This window comes from Corella eumyota, chromosome 1 (assembly GCF_963082875.1).
Source record: "Corella eumyota chromosome 1, kaCorEumy4.1, whole genome shotgun sequence".
NCBI lineage: Eukaryota > Metazoa > Chordata > Ascidiacea > Phlebobranchia > Corellidae > Corella > Corella eumyota.
This window is the reverse complement of record NC_137490.1, coordinates 9,833,823-9,856,132: the sequence shown is the minus strand read 5'-3', so window position 1 is coordinate 9,856,132 and position 22,310 is coordinate 9,833,823. Positions and strand designations below refer to the sequence as shown.

Genomic DNA, 22,310 nt, shown 5'->3' with positions numbered 1-22,310 from the left:
AGACACTTCATATGATTCCGTGCGGTCCGGTGCGGTAATTAGACACTTTAAATATGGTCTGGTGCGGTCCAGTGTGGTGATTAGACACTTTATATATGATCCCATGCAGTCCAGTGCGGTGATTAGACACTCTATATGATCCCGTGCAGTCCAGTGCGGTAATTAGACACTTCATATGATCCCGTGCAGTCCAGTGCGGTAATTAGACACTTTAAATATGGTCTGGTGCGGTCCAGTGTGGTAATTAGACACTTCATATATGATCCCATGCAGTACAGTGCGGTAATTAGACACTTCATATATGATCCCATGCAGTCCAGTGCGGTAATTAGACACTTCATATGATCCCGTGCGGTCCAGTGCGGTGATTAGACACTTTAAATATGGTCCGGTGCGGTCCGGTGCGGTCCTGTGCGGTCCGGTGCGGTCCTGTGCGGTCCGGTGCGGTCCAGTGCGGTAATTAGTAGGACCGCGACCAGCGTTACAAATAGGCCTATAATAATAAACTTTCATTTTTAGCAAAATTTTATTTTGATAAAAAATAAAATTAACAATAAAAAATATAATTTATGCTTATTAAAAGATGTTTGCCAATATTACCGAATAGTAGTATTTTTGAAAATTAAAATTGCGAAAATAAATAACTTACCCAACTGCGCAACAAAAGTAGAAATAGAAAAGCATATATATATAATCACAAGTGGGCTTATTAATTAAACTTATCGTTATTTGTTAAAATCAATGGTGGGAAATGTGGTGAATTGGTCATGGCGTCGGATTACAAGCTAAAAGATTTCGGATTCGAGCTGCACCAACGCCACACGTATTTGCCTTAGAGCCCGGAGTTCGCAGACAAAATAGTTTTTTTGAAAATAATTTTGTTTCAATTTTTTTAAAAACATTTCTGCATTAAGTTGCATGTTGTCAGCCTAGCTTTTTTGACTTACAGCTATAATAAGGTACTACATATTTATTCGGTAGCGTTTAAAACACAACATGTGATCATTGGTTTGATACTTCCTCGGGTAGAGTTGTCTGCTGGTTGAGTTGTCCACGGGTTGATTTATCCACAGGTTGAGTTGTCCCGTGTTGAGTTGTCCGGTGTTGGGTTGTCTGGTGTTGAGTTATCCTCGGGTTGAATTGACATGGAACCATTTTTTTGTGTATTTTTTTGAAAACATTTCGTTGTTAGGTACGTTGTTCTTTACAAATTATGTAAAATAAATTGAAGCGCTATGATAGGTAAGTAAGTTGTTATAAACCCCAATTTGTGACGTCACTCATAATATTTATATTACGAAAATACGAAGTTTACACCTGTATTTGACCACTTTCTATCATTTTCTTTATTTTTTTAAAAGAATTTTGTTGTTAAGTACGTTGTTCTTCAGAAAATAAATAAAATAAATTTAGGCGCCACGATAGGTAGGTTTTTTAGTTTAGTACGAAAGTTTAATCCTGTGTTTAACAATTTTCTAACGTTTTGTTAAGTTTTATTTCATTTTCAGAGTGTTTGTTAACTTAGGTTTTTGTTGACTTATTTTATTTAAGGTTTTATATCTTTTTATTTTTCTGGTATTTTTCTCCTATATTTATTATTTTTGTCCGATTTAAAAATATTTGGAATCACTATTTTTTATGATTTCGGCCCAAGCAAAATTCTCTACTACTCTCTTTTTTTTATTTTGGTTTTTCTCTGTCAGCTCTTTGGCATAAATATGATGGTGTTCCAACTGTTCAAAAAACGAGTATTTAATTTTCCATTAAAAGTTTTACCAAACTATCAACTTATGTTTAAATAAGCAAAAATTTCCAGTAAGCGAGATATTCCAATGGTCTGACAATCTTATGGACGGTCAGACGGTGTATAATTAAATTTAGTCAGATAGGGCTGTAGGGGTACTATTAATAAAAATAAATACTATTTAACAGTTTTAAGAATAAAATTTTATTAAAAACCATTAGGTATAGCTTGTAGCAATATCACAATATTAATGCTTAATAGTCAGATAGTTAATAATATCACTAAAGAAGAAAAGCACATAAAACTAATTTATTTTTTCTCGTATTATTTTATTCCAATATCAGACTATCTGAATATGGTAAGCAACCTCTGTTTAATCCATACAACTCATTTCAAAAACCTTACCTTAAAAATGGTAAAAATATGTGTTTGTAATAGTGGTAACGGTAACCAGACACTTCGACCCCCGGACACTTCGACCAAAAATTTTTTTTTCAAAACAGCGGGGATTTTGCATTTTAATTACCGCGATAAATTTTATTTTCGCATAGTTATATACAGTTTTTTAGACAGTATTTGAAACAAAATAAGCAGTAAATTAATATTTTTTTTTAATAATAATGTGCAAGAACATGTTATCTTTCTTTTGCCGTGTCAATTTTTTAATTTTACAAACTAAAACCTATAAAAACTAATTTTGAAAGCGCGCGCTTTTAGGTGACGGAGGACAATGCATAATGATATCTCGTATTTTGCCAAATAGTGCCGCCTTTCCAAACAATATTTGAAGAAAATAGAGCGTTAATTTTTTATTTTTTAGACTAAGGATTATGCATAAATATGTTATCTTTCTTTTCCCGTATCAATTTTGTAATTTTACAAACTAAAACCTATAAAAAACTTATTTTGAAAGCGCGCGCTTTTAGGTGACACAAGACGATGATGCATTATGATATCACGTGTTTTGCGAAATAAGGCCGTCTTTCTAAACGATATTTGAAGAAAATAAATTATTAATTAATCATTTTTTACACTGAGGAATGTGCATAAATATGTTATTAGTTATTGCCTGTGTTAATGTATATAAATTTATATACTAAAACACAAAGAATAAAACGTTTAAAGAGTTGCCAAAAGATTTGTCCTGCAAAAAAAAGGCAGGGAGTCGGCGATGAAATTCCCGTGTAAAAAGTCAGCGTAAGACCATATTTTACCGATATTTAAAATAAAATTTTGCATGACATGTTAGTCATAAAATTTTGCAGGCCAAAAGCACCCATCTTTCTTTCGTTTTAAAAAAAGGTTTTTGAAACAAAAATCTTTAAAAAAATAGATATTCCAAAAACCAACATATGTCATTAACGTAACAACCAACAAAACTTTTATATATACTGTACTTTATGCAAAATTTTATTTTGAATATCGGTAAAATATGGTCTTACGCTGACTTTATACATGGGAATTTCATCGCCGACTCCCTGCCTTTTTTTTGCAGGACAAATCTTTTGGCAACTCTTTAAACGTTTTATTCTTTGTGTTTTAGTATATAAATTTATATACATTAACACAGGCAATAACTAATAACATATTTATGCACATTCCTCAGTGTAAAAAATGATTAATTAATGATTTATTTTCTTCAAATATCGTTTAGAAAGACGGCCCTTATTTCGCAAAATACGTGATATCATAACATAATGCATCGTCTTGTGTCACCTAAAAGCGCGCGCTTTCAAAATAAGTTTTTTATAGGTTTTAGTTTGTAAAATTAAAAAATTGACACGGGAAAAGAAAGATAACATATTTATGCACAATCCTTAGTGTAAAAAAAAAAAATTAACGCTCTATTTTCTTCAAATATTGTTTGGAAAGGCGGCACTATTTGGCAAAATACGAGATATCATTATGCATTGTCCTCCGTCACCTAAAAGCGCGCTCTTTCAAAATTAGTTTTTTATAGGTTTTAGTTTGTAAAATTAAAAAATTGACACGCCAAATGAAAGATAACATGTTCTTGCACATTATTATTAAAAAAAAATATTAATTTACTGCTTATTTTGTTTCAAATACTGTCTAAAAAACTGTATATACCTACACGAAAAAACGCGGTAATCAAATTGCAAAATCCCCGCTGTTTTGAAAAAAAAAATTTGGCCGAAGTGTCCGGGGGCCGAAGTGTCTGGCATTCGTGGTAACTGATAACCACGAAAAGAAACATTTTAAATATATTGCTTCCAAACACCCATAGCACACTAGTAATTAATGTGTGCACATTGCAAAACTTAAGTTTATGTTTATATTCATTGGATTTGTTAGTATTGTTATTTTGGTTAAAAAGTTATTTTTTGTTGATATTTACCTTAATCTTTAGTGGTATTAAATTTATCTAATAAGATTATATATGATTTTATTCTTTGAATATCTTGTTATTTTGTGATATTATTACTGGTAATGAATGATTGTATATAATTGTAAAACTTGCTGATGTTTCAAGTCACTTTGTTCACATTAAAGATAAAGTTATATCCCAACAAATTTATTTTATGAGAAACTGTTTGATATTTTTTTTATTATATTATGGTCTTTATGTAAAAATTAACATAATAGGTTTAAAAGTTAGTAGAAAAACAGATTTGTCTAGATTTTGATGTAAAAATTGTATTGAATTTTTAAATAATGTGAGAAAAGATTTTGGTTTATTTTGTTCTAACGTAAGAAATGACTGCTTCACCAGCTTCACTTCCTGAAAGAGCACAAGTAAAAAGTCCAGGTACTGAAGGTTACTTATCCTATTTTTTTAGTCAATTAGCACAAACATAAACTTTATTATAGCCTACAAGTTTTTTCATACCTTAATCTTAAAAGTATCTAAAATTTATCTATGTTCAGCACTGAAGTTAAAAAATGTGTTGGTTGCTCATTTGGCTTACTTTTTGGACATAATTTGTTTTAAGAATTAGATGGAAATGACCTCAATCACTTAATTACCAAAAATTAATTTGACTTTCAAGTGATTTTATTAAAAAATAGCTGTATATGACTTATATAAATTTTTAATTTTCTGTAAAGGCCGTCATATGAAAGAACTTCCTTCCACATCTTCTTCATCTCCTATTCACCAAACTGTAAGAAGGATGAAAAAGTGGGAGGTAGGATATAAAATTTTGTTGATTTTTATATAAAATTTTGGAAATATCCATAGGTTTTGCTAAAACGGTATTTGGTACCGGGGAATTTGAAATTTTAAAATATGTAAATGGTCACCATCAACTTATTTTTAATCTTAATTTTTTTTTTTTTTTAGTTTATGCATGTTGAAAAACTTAAATAATTCTCTTTTTTACTTTAAGATATTTCCGGGTCGAAACAAGTTTATGTGCGATGGAAGGTTAATAATGGCAAGACAAACCGGGATCTTATATTTTACAATCAGTCTTATTTTAATCACTGTTGCTTTATTTTTTGGCTTTGAGTAAGTTTTTTTTTTAAACTTTAAATGTTCTTTTTTTATTCTCTGAAATAAAACATTATTTATAATACTAGAATAATTATAAGGCCGGCCTTTAATATTGTTTTTTTTTAAATTTTTTTGTAAGCACTTAATTTTAAATTTTTAGATGTCGTTTAACTCTCGTCAGCCAGCTTCAATTAGGTTTTCTAATCCCTGTATCATGTGGTTTGTTGTTTTTCTTCAATATGTTTTGTTTATTGAGAACAGCATGGAGCGACCCAGGAATTATTCCAAGGGCTTCTGCAGAGGAAGCTGCTTACTTAAATAAAACTCTTGCAGGTTTTTATTAACATAGGCCTATTCAATGTTTTAAATTGGTTTCACAATTTAATAGTTTTTTAATATTGTTTATTTTAATTTTTGTTTGTTAAAACTTTATTGGTTGTCAACTTGTACATTATTTGTATTCATTTTATAGATTGATGTTAAATTAACAATTATATATTTTTTGTTAATGACCTTTTTTTAGAAGAAACAGCAAAACAAGAAGGGACAGGTTACAGACCTCCACCTCGAATATTGGACATAACAATTAATGGGGTTCCAATGAAACTCAAATATTGTTTCACTTGTAAAATATTTCGACCTCCAAGGGCCTCCCATTGTAGTCTTTGTGATAATTGTGTGGGTAAGTTTTTTATGGTTAATGCTTTTGTTTTTTGTATAAATTTTTTTTCCCTTTTTTTACCGATTGGGTATTACTTCAGTATCTATATTGGTATAAATATCAGTTCTGTATTTTATATTTAGTCTATAATTTATTAACATAAACTTACTATTTTATATTGATGCTAACGCTAAGTTTTTTTTTACAAAATTAACAAAATAAAACTGTTTAGATAATTTTGATCACCACTGTCCCTGGGTTGGTAACTGCGTTGGTCGTCGAAATTACCGATATTTTTACTTATTTGTGACATCACTTACTCTCTTGTGTTTGTTTATTTTCTCATTCTCCATAGTTCATATCGTACTATGTAAGTACGATTTTTAAAATAATAATTATGTAAACACCTTCAATAATGATGTTGTTGTTTTTGGTGGTTTGTGATATCTATCAATTTCTTCACAGAAACACCTTTTATTCAGTAATAGGTAATACTTATATATCAAATAGCAACAGTGTTTTAAAATAAATATCATACTAACACTTGAAAACTTTTAATGTCCAAGAACAAAAGGTATTGGAACTTAAAATTTACAGCTTAGGACATTAAAATATATATATTCTTAAAAGTTTTTAAACCATAATTATAAATTATTTATATATGTTTTGCTATAATGAAAAAAATTAAAAAACGATTGTAAAGACTATATTTCATGAATAAATATGATAGAATTATATTTTGTTTAAGTGCACTACGTACATTCATGGTGGGTATTAAAAAAAATTTAACTGCCATTAGAGTATTAATTATTGTCAGCTATTTATTAAAAAAATCCAAAGCGTAAGTCTATTGTAATTTTTTCTATAGATTTTATTATAAAATTCAAAATTACTAAGTTGTCATGTTTTGTTTTAATATTTTATTTTTCTTATTTCATTTTAGTATCAGGATTAGAAGATGGATTTGTTAATGCTTTGAAGATTAGTCCTGGAAGATATCCTTTTACCAAACTTACAAATTTTAATTTAAATAAATAGCCTACTTTATGACTTTTGTTTTTTGAAATAGAGTGCTGTTTTTTTATAATTGGTAAAATATAAATAAAACTTTATGGGCGTTTTCACTTAATTTAACATTTTTTTATGATGTTTTTAAACCCAACACTAATTTTACATATGTATATGTGTTAAAAAGGACATATAACAAAGTAATTCAAGTTTAATAATATAGACAACTTACCTAGATGGGTCATTTGTTAAAAAAGTTTAAAGTTCCTTAACTCTTACTTTACTGTGTTGGAGATTTTGGTTTGTTTTTTCAGTATATGGTCCGTAATTGGTTTATCAGGTTTTCATTCTTACCTTGTTGTACAAAGTTTAACTACAAATGAAGACGTGAGTTAAATCAATTATTTTTTAAAATTAATTAAAAAGAAGGGTTGGTTATTGTTGGTCTTTAAATATATTGTTTTAAAATTAATCATTATAATTAAATTATAAAACTTAATCAAATTGTTAATTTTAGGTTTAAAAAAACATATGTTTTTGCCATTTTAAAATAAAAAAATACAATGTTACAATTTATGAAAATTTATATATTACTAATTTAAATTTAGATCAAGGGCACTTGGTCAAAAAAACGCAATCCTGAGATTAAAAATCCGTTTGATCGTGGAAGTCCTATTAAAAATTGCTTTTATGTTTTGTGCTCGCCTCTTCCTCCTTCTTATCTTGATAGAAGGGGGTATGTAGACCCGAATGATGTACCCACTCCTGAAATGGTAGTTTCTGCTAGATCCAACGGCACAGAACAGGTTAGTTAATTTTGTGTAAAGTTTTTTTTCATATTTACTATTCAAAAAACAACTGGTTTACTAAATTTTTGTTAAACATGTTAAACACCTTAGTGTATGTTACTGAACAACATAAAATAGTGTTAATTTAAAATATATTTTACAATCTGATATTCTAGCGAAGAAAATTGAATAAAATTTAAACCACCATCAATATTTTAAATATTTAAACTGTTAATCAGATTTAAAAAAACAAGGGTCAAATTTAATAAGTCTATTTTACAAATTTTAGGTATTTTTAAAATGTTCTATGCTTTGTTATGATTTACAAAAAAAATTAATTAAATCAAATATTGTCAACTAATTTAAATATATTTTTTTATAGCAGTCTACAAGTCAACAACCGGTCATGGATTTGGAACCTTTTGATACCAACGGAGCCACATATCCTCGGCAGCCACAATACCCTCGCCAATCTAATAACCCTAACAATGCTAATCCTATGGTCAATGGAGATGCTGTGGTTGGTAAGTGGTTAGTGGATATGACTGAGCTATTCTTGTAATGTAAAAAACTTATTTTACTAGTTGTTATTTTAGAATTAAACGTTGCTTTTTTATATTTTAAACACACAACTTAAAAAAAGGTTGATTTTATTTGTTAATTATTGATTTATGTAACAAAATCCTTTTTCGTGAACTTATGTAAAATTTAACTTAAATTTTAAAAAATCAAAATTTTGTAAAGCTTCTACAGCACTTAACATTCATGTTTATAAAAATTAATTTATAATGATCAATTTTTATAGAAAAAAAAAAGGTTTATTAAATTTGTTAAACAAAAACCATAAGAAGTGTGTTTTAACTTTTTAAAAGATTTGTTAAGAATATTTCTTTTTAGTTGTAAACACTTACAATGGTCTTTAAAAATTTGAATACACATTCATAAAAAATTGTGAAATTTTAGTGAACTAAATATCAATTTTTTATCAGGCAAATTAAAGTAATTAAATGTTTTAAGTTTAGATATGTAAAAATTTTACACTTTTTATTATTGTTAAATTTTTATTTTTACTAAAAAATAAAGCACTTGTTAGGTTTTATTTTCATACCATTTAGTTTGGAATTTTTTTAATGCTTTTTTTAATAAAATATTCAGTTATTATTTTTTTTTGTTTTATAGACATGCAAGATGATAACCCACAAATTACAATAAGCCATCATGCATTAATTACATTTCAACCCCGTGTTAGCTACAATTCGAACGACTCCCGTGAACCCCCTGTGTTCCCCTCGTCAGAATTAGAAAACCGACCTGGAGTTATAATTCAACATTTGGGAGCTCCATTGGGTGTTGAAAATGACGTTCATGGCAAAGAACATGATCTTTCTGTGGTAACAGTGGGATCGACAGATTCACATTCCCATCTTTTAGAAGATAGTCCCAAACTTTTAAAAAATGGGGTTAATAATAAGGTTGTAGAAAAAGTGAACGGAAAAATACCCAAAATTAGCTCAGTTTAAATTGGTTAATAGCTGATTTTAACCATGTAGCACCATCCAACTCTGTGTTTTTTAAACAAAAATTGTCTGATGTTTTTAATTCTTTTTGTTTACCTTAGAGTCCATAAAACATAACTGAAGATTAGAAAAACAACAGTGTTACAATTTTCTTTAACAATTTTTGTTATTTTAGTATACCTATTTAGAAAACAATTACAATTTTTTAAACAAAAATTTTGTTTCAGCTGTGCTTTTATTTTACGTTTTCTATAGTATTTTTGAAATATGTGTTTACATAGCATTTCTTTGTTGTGCAACATAAAAAAATCGTAATTTGTTGAATCTTATTATATTTTATGTATATCTTGCAAATTGTTTTTGTCTAGTTGGAATTTAAAAGTTTGACACCAACACCAAACATAACATATCTAAAATTTCACTCTTTTTTGTTGGTGGTACTATTTGCACTAAATATAATTTTGTAATGAAATATTTTCGTTATAGCTTACAAATCAGTAAATTTCACTAAATTGTTTGAAAATTGTATATACTTTATTTTCAGTGTCAATGTTCATTTGATTGGTTTATATTGGTAATTTCCTTGAATATTATTTTACAAACTATTTACTAAAATTATGTAATATTGCTCTAGGGTTTATTTGCGAAATTTGTTCCAATATTTCATATTTACGAAGCAAATTATAATTTTTAATGTAGCTATGTTATTACATTTTAAAACAACATTTTAAATGATTATTAATTTTAAAAGTATGTATTTGTTTTTTTAATTATTATTAATTATTCTATGTTTAGAATTTAATACCATGTAAAAATTTTTATGTAAAAATTAAAATGTTTAAAGCAATTCATTTTGGCTAATGTTATAAGAAGCATTTTATATTTGTATAGCGTTGCCTTTTTATATTACGTTTTGTTTAGAACTACCCTAATTTTTTTATTTTATGTAGTTTGTTATGTTGATTACTAAATGTTTTATTTAATGCAAATATAGCTTTCATATTATTATTTTTGGTTTTTGACATAATTTTTTTTTCTATCATACCTAGTGCCGTGGTACCCATTGGCCATCAAATTTTTAAACATTTAAAAAAAAAATTGTTTAATAAATAATATCAAAGATATAAATTGTTTAACTAAAAATAAAACACATCAGATCACTTTTAAAAATACTTAAAAAACTAGATAAGGGAAAAAGCTAGGTAAAAAAACATATAATCACACACCATAACTGTAGCAAATAATAAAATTCCATCTTAAAACCAACACCTATTTAAAAAAAAAACTAATAAAATATAGGTCTAATAAAATCCAAGTGCTTAATAGGCAATTTAAGAAACTATAAATAATTTTATATGTGCTTTATGTGTTGTCAAAAAATTCAGAAATCAATAAAAAAGATTTTTATACAAAATTAAAACAAGAACTAATATAACTTTTAAATTAAAAAAAAAAACATTAAATATAAATATTAAATATAAACATATATAAAAAGTTTTTAATTTAGTGTATAAAAAGTTTCTTTGTTACAATAAAAAGTTTACTGTACTAAAACTTTTTTAATATGGCCTAATAGAAGCAGTTAAACCTCTTAACGCCCATCTACTAGATGGAATTGATTCTCTTAAAACATCCAACTCAAACACTGGAATTTTGGGGCTTAAGCAAGTGATAAATACTGGACAACTATAATAATCAGCAGGTCTGTAAAATCACAAAATTAGATTGTTAAGTAACTGTTAAAGATTTATTATACTAGCAGTATATACTAAAACAAAGCAGCATTCAGAATTTTGTTAAGAAAAATACACAGATATTTAAAAAAATGTTTACTTGGTCAATTCACCACCAGTCCCATATTTGTGGGTCTCTGTGGTGAAGGTCACGTGAATTACAGGTAACGGAGTAGGTCCATGTTTTGGGGGTGAATCAATCATCTCACCACTTGTTTTATCCCAACCACAACCCCATAGATAAACACCATGTAGAAAAAAACCCTCTGCTGGAGGATCTCGAAGCTGAAGAAAAATAAAAAAGTATAAAATTTGTTAACTAAAATACAGAACTAATTTTATTTTAAAAAACCAAGTTAGTAATTACAGCAAAGCATTTTACCCAATATGACGACGACTAAAAATGTGTAAAAAATAAAATAAAAACTAACATGATCTTTGTCTCTTTGTGTTATCTCTATATGGAAGACAATATTGTCAACATTTCCAGCCTTTTCCACATGAGACTTTATTGCTTCCTGTTTTAAAGCTGAGATAAGTGCGTATGGGTTAAAAAATGCACCTAACCAATATGCTGGTAACTTGTCCTTGCCCTAAAACACAAATTTCCAAATTTCCAAAAAGTGCTCATACATTAAGCTTATAGCTTAATGACAAGTATTTTTTGTTTAAAATAAATTTATATGTATATTTTAACAAATTCTAATAGTAGAGAAAAAAGATTTTTAAACTCCAAATTAAGGATACCAACATAAATGGTAAAACAACTTTAAACACACCAAAGCTAATATTCTTTCGAAATGAGCAACCCTTGCACTCAAATCATTCAACCATTGGGAGAGGGGAGTTTCCCTTGGTGGTGCTGTTAACCCAGCAAGCTTCATCCAAGCTTTTGGAATTAACAATTGGCTTAACTCATTTGCTATCGCTACATCAAAGTTGCTCAGACAATTTCCAAAATGATCCAGGTTTTCAACAGCCCCTTTAATCGTGTTTAAACTCCTAATAATAAAATTTTATGTATTTAAAGTTTATTAAAACATAAAAAAACACATGGGTGTAATTATAATAAATTCAGAGTATTTTTATGTTACAACAACAACTGTAAAAATAAATAAACTTACAAATACTCATTATACACTTTAATATAAAAAATTAAATTTTAAACAAAAACCTTTTTATTTCTGTAAGAAGGGTTTGTATTTGAATTAGTTCACTTTGAATAAACAAGTTAAATGGAGTTAAACCTCCAATCTTCCGTATTCTTTCATTTACATATTCCTAAAAAAATAAACTAATTTGTTACATTTTTCTTAAAAAATCAACACTTTTTAAGAAAAAGCTTTTAATTTGGGTAAAGTTTGAGTCAAAATAAAAGTCTAATGCCAAAAGTTTAATAAATAACCTTGCTCCACGATTTGGGAATTTTTGGTAGAGCATTATAACAAACTTCCCATAACTCCACTTCTTTTTTACCCTTTAATAGTGAATGTGTATGTGTTGCATATACACCTCTATAAAAATAATATATTTCCTTTTGAATTTACGCACTAATCATTTTTGATTCTGATAATAAATAACAAATAAGGCAAAAAGTTATAAATAAAATTTTAAAACTGGTGCGAAATTTAAATACCCAAGCATTTTAAAAATGTGTTTGTTGGAGTTTTATTAATAATATACTTAAATCATAACAATATTAAAATTACATTAATAGAGTTTTTACCAATTCAATAAATTAAATGAAAAAGTATTTTACCTGCCAATAACACATGGATGGGAACTGTTGTTACTAATGGAGGTTAGAGGTGGTAAATCTAACGAAGTTGGGGGTCTTGGATATAATTTGTGTGATAAAGTTTTTGACTCAGGCAAAAAGTCGTAAATCATGTTTAACCTTAAAAAAATCAGGCATATCAAGAAAATTTTATTCAACAATTTAATTTGAAAAAAAACTAACCAGAACTTAATATTTTTTTGAAATATAAAAAAATATTTTTTAATAAGAATATTAATATAAATAAAAGTGCTACACCACTGATACAAAAAAAATGCAACATTTACTGTTATATGCCCCAATAACAATTAAAAAGGCTGAAACAAATTTTTTTTTAAATAAAACTGTCATTTGTTTGTGTTACCTTGTAAAAATATACTGGTCATCACCATGCACCGCTTCCTGGTTAGGATGAAGATTACATGCTTCAGCAACATCTAATGTGTGTTGTGGTAACATATCGATTGATTGAACAATTAAATGTTGTTTAGCACTTGGGGCAAATAAAATAGGTGAAAGTCGATACTTGACTAAAAATAAATTACTTGTTAGTTTAACAAAACATCTATTTAAAAATTATTTTTGTCAGTTAAACAGAAAAAAACTAGTATCTATTAACTAAGAACTTTTTCTTTTAAATCATGATACTACAATTCTCAAATCGTTTTCAAGTAATTTAAGTAGTAAGCATGAAAGTAGCAACACAACTCAAACCACAAAATAATAATAATGTATAAAATTTGATATTTATTAACTATCAGGTGAAGGTAAGGTTATATAACCATACTGGTTTTTCACACAACCACAATAAGAATAAAAAATTTTGTAAAAACCACAAATGTACAGACATTTTATAAGTTCCCCAAAAGTAAAAAGTAATTTTAAGAACCGTAAAAGTAACATGCCCACTAGTGCTCAATATCATTAATAATTAAAATTTAAAATATTTTTACCTTATAAGCAGTGACAAAATAATTTTATACACAGCAAATTAATATTTTTAAAACAACATGTTATGTTTTTAACTTTTTTTACTTTTTGGTATTTCAAATTCTTTTTTGACCGAACTGGATGCCATCCAATAATCAACCAAAGAATTTAAACTTTGTTGGTCATACTGGTTATTTACATAACAACCATACACCAATTCTGCTATTTGATATCTGAAATCATTAATAAATTATTACAATTTATAAAAAATATAAAAATAAATTTTTTTGATCTTCTGTTTTGTTTTTCAATTTTCAAGTTCAAATTGCCATGCTAATCTAAACTTTTTTAAACATTTTATTTAGTCAAGTAATTTAAAACACATCTATTTTTGTACCTCAAACCCGACCAAGAAATGTTTCTGAGCATTACATTTAAGCCAGATTCGGCTCCCCTTTGTGTATCCATAAATTCATTTGTTATTGCTTTAAAAGATTGCTATTTAAAAAAAATAAAATAAATGACTTGAATATTACATGATTACATAATTTATTTAAGTTTGTGAAATTAGATCACAACAGTTGTTTTAAACAACTTCTGTTGTAAAAATCTTTTTTCTGTTATATCTAATTAAATAAAATTTATACCACAATCTTAGTTACAAACTTTTCTATATTTAAAAAATAAAAAACAAACTTGAAGCTGTTCAGTATTAACAAAATCAAATGCATTTGGTTCCTGCCACCCGACACCAACTGGAAACCTGGCCCGCAACTGTATTGCACCATGAAGGAAACAAATGTTGTGTAGACATGGCAACCATTCAGGTCTTGAGCATGAGTTAATGATATCACTGTTGATGTTGGTGGTCATAAATCTAAGTAAGTTGTCTTTCATTCCCTGATAATTTAATTAAAATTGGTTAAATATTATTTAAATGCACAATACATAAACAAACTACTAATTGAACAACATAAATTGTTGTTAGTGATTCTCTTTACAAATTAATTTTTTTACAGATGACATTTGTCAGGCTCACATGAAAAAACAAAAAAGTTTTTCATTAAATTGTTTGGTGAATTTTATAACTTTACATTCATAAAAATGAAAAAAGTAACATGAAATGCAAAATAAATGCACGAACGCAAACACTAATTGTCGCAAACAATAATCAACTTAGCAGCATGTCATTGAGGTAGCAAATTAATAAACTATTTAACCTTGTTTTTGACATTGTACTGTAAAACCAGGTTTTAATGTGTCCTCACTATTATGATTTGGGTTAATATGTTTACCTTTTGTTAATATGTTGAAGTTAGATAAATGTAATGCAACACTACATGATTACTGATTGCCAAACCCAAGCATTTACAGTATATTGATAACTAAAAACCCCTACATTTAAGAATTCCTGTAGTACAAGCAAATCATTTAACACTACTGAGTAGTTTATGCCAAATAAGTCATGTTTTTACTATATCTGTGAATTGTGAATCATGTCAAAAAATGTAAATAAAAACAACAATTAAATAAGCAAACAATTAAAATCAATATATTTATCTCGAAAAAAGTAAGAAAAGAATGTAATCTGGTAATTTATAAAAAGTAAAAGGAATATTTGTATTTATACCCCAACTCGCTTATACTTTATGAATTAAATAAACAATGCCCATGTAAAATATGCAATATTACTTTAGATTCATTTAAAAAAAAATTGTAAAGTTAACTTTTATTATAAAGACCTTAAAAAAGGCCATTTTTTATGTAAAACAGGTCGCTTTTGTCAAGAGTTTATAAACTTACCCTTGGCGAATCAAATACTAATTTCACAGAGGTATATAGCACACTTGTTGGTATGTTACAGTTGTTGATTTCCCATGAGAAAAAAAGTTGAAATTTGCCATAAATAATTTGTTCATTGATTAATGAATAAATATGCTCTACTAGGGATATATTGTTTTGGACATTGTCAAGGTACAGCCATTTTTCCTTTAAAGAAATTTCAACTATTTGTAATTTTTCTACATAATATTAAAAACAAAAACATATGCATAAATTGTATGTTGTAAAACATAAATTTATAAGTTTTTTTATTGTGTTGCATAAAAAATAAATATGCCAAATTCACTTTGCAATTAAGAATATGATAATCAACAAAAATTAATTTCTCACATTTTCAATGCAAGAAGCAATTGCCTTCAAAATTTTTCTTTCTTCATTTAATCCATTTCCACTGACATATATCACCTCATAATTTTGCCCACTAGCTATGGCAAACTTTACAAATGACTTTAATGCAACATTTGTATCTAAAATTAAAAAAAGGCACAAAGGATTAGTGCACTAACTTATTATTTTATAAGAAGATTTAAACAAGAGCATTTAACATAATTCAATTCAAATAAAAAAAATTATTTAATAAAAATTTAACAGATATTCTAATCACCTTTCTTAAAAAGTAGTATAATAGGGAGCATAGGTGAAGCGTGACTTAGTGCAACATTTAGGTCAGGAGCTTCGTCCCTAATATATTTCTTACCAAGAACTCGAGCCACGAATTCTGTTGAAGCATGAACAAGTCTGTCACTACGAACAGCTCTAAAATTTAATAACAAATCAACCATTATTTTAAAAAATATTTTTTTTAAAATTTATGTTATTGAGGCTTACCTCACAAACAGCAACCTTTGTAGTGCAGTGTAGTGGTCATCTGAGTTATCTGGAAGTCGATATTTAGAACTCTCTGGTGAATCCCCTTCACATATAAGTCTCCACTGGGCCTCCCTGCCATCCCTTGACATTTTATCAAAAACTTCATGGAACCAGTCATGATACATTGCCAAGATCTTTAAATAAAATTTAAAAATTTAGAGCTTTTTTTTAAATTTAGAACTTTGAAAGCTCTTGAGTTTTTAAATACATATAATTATAAAAACAAACAAAAATAATAATTACCTGAAGATTATGAAATTGATCCTCAGACATCCAATCAAAAGGTTTTCTTGCAGCACCTCGAGATTCTGATGCATGACTTCCCATGGACACCATCAGAGCATGACCATAATCGGGTGATATAAGAAATTCTCGTTCCCCAAGATTAACGTTTCCTAACAATGCATAAAAAATAATTATAACGCTAGAGCATCTATTATTTATTATTAACATAATTACAAAAAAATGTGATATTTGCCATTAGTAAAAGAAATTTTACAATTAAAAAAATGTATTTAAATATGTTTAAAAAATTTAACAAACAAATAAATGTACCTAATGAATCTTCAACCTCTAAAGCCATCACAAAAGCTATTAAAAGTCGATCATTTTCCATTACAGACTGCCTCAGAGTTGTGTAAATATTATGAGTCATTTCATTACAAACAACTTTTAATGAGCAATGTTCTGATTGTTGTATACTTTCGTCATAAAGGCTAATACAAAAATTCAAAATTAGTAATTAAAAAGAAATAATAAATTTGAATCAAAAAGAAAAATTTTAAAAACAAATCGTTATTAAATCCTTTTCAAACTAAAAATGAAAAAAAAATAAATATAAAAAAAAATTACCGAATAAAACATTGCCAACTGTGTTGATAAAATGGATTGATAATTGAAGTTGCCAACAAAACATCAAACAAAACAGCCCCTCTTAATGCAACCTGATTAAATCCTTCCTTGGCCCTTTCTATGATATTTTCAGAAATGCTAATTTTTGCTTGTCTAAAATGTTTAATTCCCAAAATTGATATAAAAGTATTATCTATATACGGCCCACAACAACTTTATAATTAAAACTTAACAATGTTTTTCACAAGCAATATGGTATTTAAAAAAATTGGACAAAAACTAAAACAACTTTGTAAAAATTTATAACATTTAGTTAATTTAGTTACGTCTCTAATGCTTCGTCATATCTCTTTTTAATTTCAGCGAGTTTTTTAGTGGCCACAATGTCATTCAACAACCTCGCATCACCAGCCAATATCATCTTGATATTGTCCTCAAATTCCTGAATGGTTTTCATATTTCTTATTTTGTCTCGTTGTGTTGCAGACCATTCATCTCTCAGTCTTAGTTTTTCCAACCTCATAAACCTAAAATTAAATACATTTTACAATTGAATACAAATGCTAAAAAGCAATCTTCCAAACACACAAGTTTAAAAACAAATTTGTGTTATCAAGTGTAATTACATAAAAAAAACATGTTAAAGTTACCTATCTAATAATTCACATTTTACTCCTTCTCTTGTTGTTTGATTATATACCACAGTAGTGTAAGCTGCCAGCTCTGGTGGGACATCTTGTGGTAGAGTAGTAGTGTGCATGTATAACCTAAATGAAGGACTACATTCCACTTCATGGTCACCAACCTATCAATTTTTTAAATATTTATAGCCTTGCTTCAAAAACTGAGTTAACAATCTTTCATAATTAATTTCTTAATATTTACACAAATTGTTTTCTAGATTTTATATAATTAGTTCAAGGTAACATATATAAATAAAATAATATATGTTAAGTATATATAATCTAATCATACAGTTATACAAAAAAATGTTAATAAAATACTTATAGTAACATACCATTATTTTAAAAGGGGTTCTGCTTTCATGAAACTTTTTTCGTTGCCTAAAAACTTCTTTAAATCGAAAATCCTTAGCTAGTTCTTGTACATCACAGTAGGTTATCAGTAAAGTGTTTCCTTCACTTAAACTTGTCTCAAATTGAGCTCGGAGATTCTAAAAAAGTTATTTTACAAGGTACAAAAATTATCCTAACTGTTTTTGGGTATAAAAACAACCAAAAATACACATGCTTACATGATATTGAACCACACATAGATTATTTTCTGTATAACCTTTCAACCAATCGATGACTTTTGACACGGGATCACAGATTACACACCAGGTAGCATGTTGAAAAGTAAGCAAGCATGTTTGATCTAGAGTAAAGTCGTCCACAGGCAGATTTTTGGTTATGAAAGCTTGAATTTCAACCGATGTAAAATTGAATTCAGATAATCTACAAAAATAAAAAATGTTATTATTACCTAGTTACACAAGTGACCTGTTAAATTTTAAGTAAATGAATAATTCCATTAAATACAAATAATATTTGTTATTAAAAAGGAAATTCTTATCGTTAAAAAAAGAATTACCTGTAGTTATTAAAAAGCATCCTGTTGGGAATGGGCAATTCATAATGCTTGCAAACATGACAATAAAATACAACCATTCTTTTTTTGCTGTCTGAGGTCATTGCCCCACAATATGTCAAATAAGCTGAAGCAAGAATACAGTTGGTGACCAACTGCTCCTTGCTGATAATTTCTGATAACTCTAATTTCCAATCTTTTTCCAACGACTTAATACTAAACAATGCATTTGCTTACGTGATAATTTACAATAACATTCATAAATTATAAAAAAATTAAAAAAAAAACTAGTTACTTTTCAAGAGTGCTGATAGCAGATCGAAGACGTTCTTGAGAGGTTGTAAGTTCATCTTTTAATCTGTGTTTTTTTATTACAGCTTCATCATACCTAAAAACAATAATACTAGTTTTAGGATTTTAATAGTTGTTAGTTATTAAATTGCCAAAAAAAATATTTACAAATTATACATTTATTTTATACACTTTTTTTTACAATAAATGACCACTTTAAACTATTATTTCTTAATAGCATATTAATTATTTTAATGACCACAGAGTAAAATCTGATTTAAATTATAAAATGCTGTTCACTTTTGCTGTAGAACATCCACTTGATTTTGAAGGTTTTGTATATCATCTTTAACTAAGCCCTCGATGGAAGTAGTGTTTCCAAAATCTTCTTCATCAGCTTCACTTTCTCCCATATCACTGTCATCTATTTTTGCTAGTGGCTAAAAAAAATTGTCAACTTAAGTGTTAAAAACTGTTATAAAAAACAGTTTACTACTACATGAAAAATAACAAAATTTAAAGTAAGACTTATTTCCACTAACAAATATATTTTTAAAATAAAAAAGTTGATACTAAAGCATTTTTAACATGATTATTGTTTGCTTTATCGGACTACTACAGTATAGTTTTTGGCATGGAGTAGTCGTGTTAAAACCATGTTCAATTTTCAGTGCTTTTATTCTGTAGCACTCTTAAGTAACGTGCTACAAAAATCGCACTATTAATGAATAAAAAAGTTAAAATTGTATTGATCAACTAATTTTCTTCTTACCTTTTTATCTTCAATTTCAGCCTTTTGAATTTTTTCCTTTTCAATTTCAAGTCTACTTAAATGATCCATGGCTTGCTTAAGTGGTTCACATAATCTTGTGTACTCCACAATTGAAATTACGTATTCAACTAACACTGCTGCATCTTCACTGCTGTACCTTGCAGCTGAAATCGTTATACCAACTATACCTGTAAAAAGATTATAGGGTAATTATGGTTCAAAATCTTAAATTTCAAAACAAATATCGTCTTGTTCGCTGTTCGTGTTAAAGTAAAAAATTATTGGTTGAAAGTATAAGTAAAATGTGAAAATATTGGTTAAAAATATAAGTAAAAATATGGTTCGAAAATGGGTAAAAAACTTACATTTTCTTTGTTAAATATATGCTTGTTTGATTATAAAAAGTTTATCACTAATTAAATTTTAAGTTAGAATAACTTTTGTTCTAGTAAATTAAAAGTTTTAAAATTTATTATGTTGTTTATAATAATATTGTGGGCATATTTTTTTGTTTTGAAAATTTAATTATCACTAATTAGTAATTGCTTGTTTGTTTATTAAAAAATTTAAAAGTCGTTTATAGGTTTTCATAAATTGATTAATTGTATATCATGATATTAACAACCTTAGAATGTATAAAAAAAATATTTTTGTTTGTTTATTATATTTAAATTCTTGTAAGAATCAAAGATAGAAATTAAAGATAGATTAGGCTTTGAAATTTTGACAAAATATGTATAATAATATTAATAACACAAAAACAAAAAAAAAATTTTTGATTGGGTTTTATAGATTGGGTTTTTATGCTTATTTTTTAATTAAAAATTGAACATTGATAAAAGGCTTGTAAAATATAATTTAAGGTTTATCATAATATCAATGCTTTGAAGGCGAAGCCCCTGGTTTAGTTTTAAAAAAATAAACTTATATTTTTCTTTTTAATTTATCAAAAGTTTTTATATAGATTTAAATTTTTAAATAATCAAACAATTTCGAACCAACTTTTATTTATTAAATAAATCTAGTTAGAACTAAAATAAATTTTTAAATTAACAAAAAAAGTTATGCTGATTGCGTTTTAATATAAATATTTTTTTTATATAACAAGTTAATACATATTTTCATAACCTTTTACCCGTTTTAAGGCCCAACTTGTATATCCATATGTAAAAAAGTCAAGCCTTGTAATATTTTTAGTTGTGTATGTCTGGTTTTTCTATATAATTATCTCAGCTGAAAAATAAACAAACACGCAATTTGACAGTGTAAAAAAATAGTACTGACCCGTTGCTTTTCTTTGTTGAATAGTTGTTTGTGATTCTTGCAATAAAGAACCCTCTCCAGTAACACCTTCCTGTCCTTCTTTACCTTTTAATAAATATGGTTCAACTTCATGGTATGTAGATTCTCGTAACCCAGTTTCCCAATCAACACTGTAACAAATTTACAATTTACCAGTTAAATATCTAGGTATTTAAAAATTTAGTCTATTTATGTTTAGCTATGATACATGATATCTCAATTTTAGATGCTAATTTGTATTTTTGGTGATACTAGTTCAATAAAATAAGTGTAGAATTGCCTGTAACATAGGCTACAAAAGATTTAAAATAATAAGTTTGCAACAAGAAGAGTTAGATACCTAAAATGCTATATACTACTATCACTTATACCAATGCCATTACTGCCATAACCCCCATTAAACCGCCTTTCCAACTGTTACTACTTTTACCAAAATTTAGGCATAAGGGTATTTTTAAGCATTTATAGAATTATAGCAAAAACAATAATAGTAGTAAAAAAAGCTTGAAAAATTTGATTGTAGACTTATAAAAAAATTGCCTTTTTCTATTATTAAATCATGGTTGTCTAACCTGTGAATCATATCCACAAATCTAACAGTATCGTTCATAAAATTTTGCATACTCTTCCATTTATGTCTATCCACATATCCTTCTCCCTTTCCCCCAGATTTGGCTTTAAAAAAAACATAGTATTAATAAATTTTATTTATTTTATATCCAATATATTATTGGTCGCCAGCCAATTCGTACTCTGGTTTATTATTATTATTATACTTTAACTTTAAAGTTATAATATTTTTTACTTTAGTTACCAAATTTCGAAGAAGACTGTGTCATCTGCCTTTGCAACTTTGCTGGTTTTCCATGAGTTTGTTTTTTGTTTGCCTTCAAAGTACTGCCTGAAGAAACCCTTGAAGATTTATCTGAACCTTCCACCTCACTGGCAAAACGACGGTTAGTGCGTGGTGTTTTTGAATCCGTTCTTCCTTGTGATTGCTGGTCAGCTCGTGATCCAGATAACCAAGGCCTTGCACCAACAAGAACCATCACCATTTCTAAAACCTATAAAAGTATTTAAAAAATAATGAGATTAATAAAATCTGTCAAAAAATCATTGCTGAATGTATTAATACGGTAACACAAAGTATAATTTAAAACTTGTTTTAATATCTAT

The 22,310-nt window shown here is 27.4% G+C and overlaps 1 protein-coding gene and 1 pseudogene across 2 annotated transcripts in view; one reads left to right on the top strand and one right to left on the bottom strand.

Moving 5' to 3' along the window:
- Positions 1-2,607: 2,607 nt before the first annotated feature.
- Positions 2,608-9,891, top strand: LOC145740726 (palmitoyltransferase ZDHHC9-like). Its single transcript, XM_082558556.1, has 11 exons — positions 2,608-4,514; positions 4,814-4,893; positions 5,095-5,216; positions 5,362-5,534; positions 5,725-5,883; positions 6,095-6,232; positions 6,806-6,857; positions 7,155-7,257; positions 7,479-7,676; positions 8,041-8,182; positions 8,838-9,891. The coding sequence occupies exons 1-11, from the start codon at positions 4,463-4,465 to the stop codon at positions 9,176-9,178; spliced, it is 1,560 nt and encodes a 519-aa protein (XP_082414682.1). The 5' UTR covers positions 2,608-4,462; the 3' UTR covers positions 9,179-9,891.
- An 843-nt stretch (positions 9,892-10,734) lies between these two features.
- Positions 10,735-22,310, bottom strand: part of LOC145740706 (uncharacterized) — a 41,456-nt pseudogene continuing 29,880 nt past the window's right edge. The window contains exons 78-106 of the transcript XR_014280907.1: positions 21,949-22,198; positions 21,707-21,809; positions 21,117-21,265; positions 19,833-20,020; positions 19,361-19,500; positions 19,065-19,157; positions 18,773-18,985; positions 18,435-18,636; positions 18,198-18,353; positions 17,830-17,984; positions 17,506-17,706; positions 17,180-17,332; positions 16,883-17,043; positions 16,571-16,722; positions 16,286-16,461; positions 16,062-16,213; positions 15,788-15,924; positions 15,419-15,604; positions 14,312-14,515; positions 14,013-14,113; positions 13,721-13,848; positions 13,050-13,215; positions 12,668-12,805; positions 12,314-12,422; positions 12,083-12,189; positions 11,688-11,910; positions 11,340-11,501; positions 11,009-11,193; positions 10,735-10,879 (exon numbers count right to left, since the gene is read on the bottom strand). The product of XR_014280907.1 is annotated as an uncharacterized LOC145740706 (transcript). The remainder of the gene's footprint in view (positions 10,880-11,008; positions 11,194-11,339; positions 11,502-11,687; positions 11,911-12,082; positions 12,190-12,313; positions 12,423-12,667; positions 12,806-13,049; positions 13,216-13,720; positions 13,849-14,012; positions 14,114-14,311; positions 14,516-15,418; positions 15,605-15,787; positions 15,925-16,061; positions 16,214-16,285; positions 16,462-16,570; positions 16,723-16,882; positions 17,044-17,179; positions 17,333-17,505; positions 17,707-17,829; positions 17,985-18,197; positions 18,354-18,434; positions 18,637-18,772; positions 18,986-19,064; positions 19,158-19,360; positions 19,501-19,832; positions 20,021-21,116; positions 21,266-21,706; positions 21,810-21,948; positions 22,199-22,310) is intronic.